The sequence below is a fragment of the Sesamum indicum genome, linkage group LG4, assembly GCF_000512975.1.
Source record: "Sesamum indicum cultivar Zhongzhi No. 13 linkage group LG4, S_indicum_v1.0, whole genome shotgun sequence".
Taxonomy (NCBI): domain Eukaryota; kingdom Viridiplantae; phylum Streptophyta; class Magnoliopsida; order Lamiales; family Pedaliaceae; genus Sesamum; species Sesamum indicum.
In genome coordinates, this window is record NC_026148.1 from 3,480,931 (window position 1) to 3,487,740 (window position 6,810).

The 6,810-nt window shown below is 28.1% G+C and overlaps 1 protein-coding gene across 1 annotated transcript in view; it reads right to left on the reverse strand.

The window, feature by feature from the left end:
* The window catches only part of LOC105160060, a gene marked incomplete in the record, with an annotated part of 1,151 nt that continues 606 nt past the window's right edge, over positions 6,266-6,810 (reverse strand). Inside the window, 1 exon segment of the mRNA XM_020693119.1 lies at positions 6,266-6,810. Within this exon segment, the coding sequence (XP_020548778.1) occupies positions 6,712-6,810 (99 nt within the window).

Below are 6,810 nucleotides of genomic sequence, written 5' to 3' on the forward strand. Positions count from 1 at the left end.
TTCTCTCTCTTTAATATATATATATATATATATATATATTAGTATATTAATTTTTAGCTTAAAAGTTAATTAATTCTCATGGGAAGTTTGCATGTTCATAATTCATGCAAGTTAAAAACTCCAAGATGCCAATATGCTTCAATATATCCAAAAATATTATCATTTATATTTTATGTTTAATCAAGAAAGATAAACTTTAGGAGGTTTTAATTCAGATCAGAGTAAAATAAAACTTGAAAAAAACGGTTCAAGCATTGAATTGTAAGAGTGAATCGATTATAATCATATCGTGAAACTCAATCACAAACAACTATAACATCAATATCAAATAATTAATATTTAATAAATAACTATTATTAAAATAGAACAGCACCCACGCATTAATAAAATTGAAATTTTTTTTTATAATTTTATAGTCATGGAATGTCAAATTCACCAGTGTCAAAGAGACTTTAAAACCCAAGCCCAAGATTTGAATTGCACCAAATCATAAATCTATTGTGATGATTACTAGAACAAGTGTGGCCCACCAATCTTTTGGTATTTTCTAGCCATTTATTACAAGCTAGAACTCTCCAAGAACCCAAGAAAACTCTTATTTGTTTTGACACTATTAAAATTGAATCCCAATATTTTGAAATATTTTTATTTTAGACCATATTATATAATGTAAAAACTAGGCAATACTTCAATATTTTCCTACCCTAGTCCAAATAGGACCATCTCCTACATACAAAACTTGATGGAGGAATAATATTTTTATTTGTTTATTTATTTTAATTTTTGGGGCCCAAAAAATTTCAAAATAAAGATATATGCCAATTTCAATTCCTAGCTTTGGAGATATTCTATTCTAATCCTTTGGTGCAAGTGTGTGGTGTTTGGCAATGGATTACTACTTGTCTCTCTTTTCTTGCAAAACCTCCAAATGGAACTTGTAAGAGATAAGAGTTTCCCATTCTTATCCTCTCCAACCAAACAACTACTAAGATCACTACTACATTAAATCCACACACACATCCACATGGATATGTGTGTGTTCTCCCCGCGCGTCCTGAAAAAATTAAAAGAATCTTCTTTTATATATGAATTGAGTCGAAAAACATCAAATATAAATCCACACACATCCATATGGGTATGTGTGTGTTCTTCGTGCACGTATCAAAAATATTAAAGAATCCCTTTTTATATGTGAATTGAATCCAAAAATATTAAATATAAATCCACACACATCCATATAGATACGTATGTATCCTCCATGCACTTGTTTGTATATATATATATATATATATATATATATATATATTGAGTAAAAAATCATCAAATATTAATACGAAATTTGTTATATCAATACGATATAAATCACATTACCATCATTATATAATTCATATAATTTAATATTTTCACGCTCGATATTCATAAAAAAATGATTAGTATTTAAATGAAGAAAGCAATATTAAAAAATATAGTCCCATCAAAAGCATATAGTGCTCCATCATCATTATTTCACATGTTGGTTTGAAAATGATATGTTATATATAATATTATAATAATTTTTAGATAATTATGATCAGGTAATAATATATATATATAGAGACACGTAAAAATTAAATGACGATTGTAGTTAGAAACAAAATTTATTAATAAAAGCGTGTTTGTTGATTCAATGGATGCATCCGTGTCAACTATAAAATTGATAGCATATACAATTTCTTGAATGTCACTATCTTCTTTTCTGATTGTGATTGAAACTTATAAATTATTTTCAGATTTTTCTCGTGTTATTTTGTTCTTGATCAGATTGTGAATTAAATTTTATAAATTATTAAAAAATCCCGCAATATTTTGTACCTATGGAAGAAGTTCAATATTTAATTATGATTAATCGTTATGATCAAGAATAAATAATATTCATTCACTACGCTACGCAACGATTGATGATCGGAGTTTTTGCGAGTATGACTAATTCATGGTTAAAAGTCATGACAAAAGCATTTGCTATGACTCATAGACACAACAAATATAATTTTTATGATGGATATATAATCTAAGTATTTTGCGTTGATTTTTATTTAATCATAATTAATAGTAATTATTTATCATAATTTAATCCGTAACCAATAAAATTATAATCAATAATAATTTTTCTTATAGTGCTTTATGACTTTTCTCTTTTATTTATTTGTCTGTTTGTTTGAAATAACATTATCAAACTTAATTCCAAGGAGGATCAGAGCTGTTTCTCCAAACTTCTTCCTGGGTCGATATTGATATGATACAAATTCATGCATGGTTGGTTGTCAATAATTAATGGGATGATTTCACTGTCCGCCACTGAAGTTTGATAGAATTATACGTGGACACTCTTTAGTTGAAAAATTATATCTAATATACTTCTGATATTTATTTTCATCTAATCAATGGATCCCTTTATTAGTCAAAATGCACCGGTTCTACTGATATTATCAAAAAATTTGAAAGTACTTTATACATCTCCACACTAATACACGGGAGGAAGTATATATATCTTAACCTTTATAAGAGTAGTTTGGTTAGAAAAAGAAATTGTAAAATCATTTTATTCTTTTTTCTTTTTACTAATATTAGCAAATTCGATGAATTTTGACTAAACAAGAAATTTATCTGTTAAATAAAAATAAAAGTTAGGGATCTAAATATAATTTAACAAATCACAAAAAATTTACATATAATTACACCAAATCTCATGAAAGACCAGCGTAATTCTACCATTAATTAATTCCACTAGAGGTCTAATTTACTGAGGAAGCTAAATTCTTAAGATTAGGAGGCCATGGATTCAAATTTAATGAATTTACAAGTTCATTTTCCAATTTTTTTTTTAAATTTCAAATTAATTATAATTTAATTGTTATAATTATTTTTATATGTCATTTTCTAATTGTTTTAAAGGGTCACTTCACAATTTGGTATGACCATTGATGATATCCCCAATTGGACTGGGCTTGAAACCCAATGTACATGGTTTAATTTAAATGGGCCTAAAGCTCAAACATGGCTAACAAGTAGAAGAGGCCCAAAACCAAAATCAAATAATTATGTAAATATTGTTTATTTCACATAATCAAGAAAATTCCCAATGTGATAAATATTAAATAATAAAAGTGTCATAATTATTAACAATTAATTGATTTCATCAATGTCATATTGTATTTCCCCATATCACATTATTTCACATTATTTTTTTAACTGATTTAAAAAGAACTATTTCCCCATATCTCAATGTGATTGAATTTATAAGTTTACCGTATTTTTTTTTTAGTAAATTACAACGGGCTCTCCTATTAATTATTGTTATTCGAAAATTTATAAATACTATCTGAATTTAACGATCGTGTAAGAAATATTCCCTTATAATAAATTGTCACGAGGTGAAATTTGTTAAACAATCGTTAATATCAATGAGTTATTTGTAATTTTGTTAAACTATAATAGCAAAATAACATTAAAAAATAAAATAAGATTATAAGGTATGGTATAAGATTGATACATTATTGATGTTAAAAATTAGCTGATTTTTTTAAGCAAAAGTTTAATTCTGGACTGTAGTATTTTCAAACTCTAACTTACTGTCGTCCTTTCCTTCTTCGTCCTCGTCCTTATCCTTCACATCTGCATTGATGAATGATGCAATAAGTAGTGAAGCATATATATACGAATCGAATAATAAGAAATATGATATAAATATGAAACTTTAATATAATAATTTTGTAAAATTTTAAAATATGATGTGATTTTGGTTTCATTATTGTATTATATAAGTACCTATATTTTACGTGCATACACACACATGCATGTACTAGCAATAAACGCAGACTCGATGTATATATATAATTTAATTCTTTTCTATTAAATTTATTTGATTTTGCAACGAAGCAGTGATCTCGCAGAAGAATAAGTATATTTGAAGGTATTTTAGTTCACGAAAATTCTGGTTATTATTTTTCTTTTCTTGATTTATTATTTAAAAACCAAGGTTAATTACCCGAAATGTCTCTCTTAATAAATATTATAAATACACATAAAATTTTTATTTTGGAGTTAAAATTAATAAAAAGAATCTTTAAAATATATAATAAGAGAAAATTTAATTTTTTCTCAGAATACAAGGATAATTATATTGACGCCCCCTGACCTATGAGATATTTACATGAACCACTCCTGAATTTTAAAAAATTACACATACATCCATAAAAAAAGGTTAATATCATTTATACAGACCGCCCTCGACTTTTTGAATAATTGCAGACACCACCTCGAAACGCCAACATCATTAATATAATACTGTCGGTGATGGTTTCTGTAATCGCATAAAAGATAGGAGCGGTTTGTATAAATGAATCGTAAATGAAGGAATATAAATGTAATTATTCCTAAAAATGTATTAAGAAATAGAATTGAATTCGAAGAACGTGTCTGACACGACATCAACACGATCCAAATTTAAAAAGAATTTATAGGTTTAAAAAGAAAAAAATGACCTTTATTTGAAGGAGAGTGTTCATCAGAGGAGGCCTCCTCAACAAAAGAGCAGAAGGCTATGTTGGTGATAGGCCTGGGGCTCTTATTCTTATTTTGCTTGGATTTGAATCTGCTGCAAACCAGGAAATTTATGTTGCTTTGCTTTTGCCTCTCCCTTTTCTTCTTATTCCCATCTTTGCCCTTTTTATTTCCATCCAAAGAAGACATTTCTGCTTTATATAAAAAGATAAATTCCCTGTAAATTTCACCAACCATAAGGGTAAAAAAGGTACATCAATAATTAATTTGAATTTAATTTCTAAAGGCCGTTAATGAACGAGTGAATTATACCTGTCGTGTACTCTATTTCCACTGTATTTTAATTTTCAAAAAGAATTACGTTCATAATTTGATACGCTCAATTAAATAATATATATATGTTTTTAGAGATATAAATAGGAAAGGGTGCATGGTAAGAAAATATTTGTTCATAAATGTGATAATTAATGAGAACATTATTTGATCTCTCGACTTATCTTAGTTTTTGCGATAACGACGTTAATCATAAAATATTTTGTTGATGAAAAAATTTAATTATATATCAAATATATCTAAGTTTTTAATTCATGCTTTTATTTGAAATTAATTAAATTTGATTTTGAGGTTTAATTAGATTTATATTATATGGTAGGCATGAATATTTATAGTATTCACATTTACTTTAAGCATGAGAATTTAACATTAATGCATGATTGTAAATTGTTATGGTGTAAGTAATGTTTCATTTGAGATTGAGCACATATTTTGGTAATAGATTAAGATGGAAATTTTTTATTTTAGTCATATAACTTAGGAAATTAATAATTTTGATCCTACACGAATTTATTTCTACAATTTAATCCTACAATATCAAAATTTAGATAATTCTAGTCTTTTTTCGACTAATTTGACATACAGTTTGATAACCCTACAATACACTTATCCTGTGATTGGTATACGGTTTGGGAAAAGTGACCAATCACATAACAAGTGTGATACACTTGCTTTGTGATTGATTTAGTTCGGACAAACTTGATTCGGGTAAGAATTTTTCTTTAACTTACAGTTTATTCGTATTACAAAAGCAGCTATTGCAAACACCCCATACAACTGCTTCGAGTTGTGTCATATTCTATTATATCGTGTTTGTACTGTCATGTCTTGTACACGCATCATATATAGCTTTAAACTCGTATAAATGGTCGTGGACGACGGAATTCGTGTGGAATGCAATTAATAAAAAAACTCATATATATGATTTTCATTTAATCATTTTAAAAAACAGTAAATTAGTTTATGATTCTGACAAGGGTCTGAAAAGTTATGCATTAAACTTCACTCATATGCACCCATCATTTTTCAAGGTCTCTTACATGAGTTGATGAAATATATCACTAAAATCATCATCATTATAGGAATAAATGAACATGGGACGGACACAGCAACACTCACAGACTTTTGCCTTATCCAAACAACATTAAACATTCAATAATGTAAGGAATCATATACCTGCAGTAAAATTCTTTCTCAAGTTAAAGATTGATGGAATCAAATCAAGTATAAAGTAAGTATGATACATATAGTTATTATGTGATTGATCACTTTTCTTTAATTATATACCAATTATACTGTAAATGTATTACACTTATCATATAATTAATTCAGATTCGACCAAACTCGATTTGAATTAGGCTTCCTGGTATGTGTGAATGAGAACACAATGATCTCACAAGAACTAAGCCTCAATATTTATTGATATATCCTGGCTTTCAAACATGCCCTTTTGGCAAACAAAACAAGAACAGTGAGTCCTTTATCTTTCATCACACACCATTAATCAATCCAATCACAAAACAATCTCACCATGATTCTCATTTGATCATAGGGATTCAACTCCAAAAACCAACAAAAAAAACCCACTAATTTGTGAAAGAATCAATCAGCCATGCACTGGGGATTAATTAGGATGATCATCAGATCACATCATGGCTGATATGTATTCTCTTTCCTATCGATGTCGACAGATCTACTGTTCGACCAATGCCCTACTAAAACTGATCGACCAGCTTGTCTTTGGGCTTCAAATATTCATCCAGCCACACACACAGACAAGATTCTGGATATCGGACCAAGTATTTACAAATTGAAAAAAATTACAGTAGTAATCAAGAACTAGTTGAGGTTGCAGGTACTGTGCTTGGACTTGTCCAAGATCGACCACATGACTTGCACGTCCTCGTACGCGCACGCCATCACTTCACCGTGCAAGTC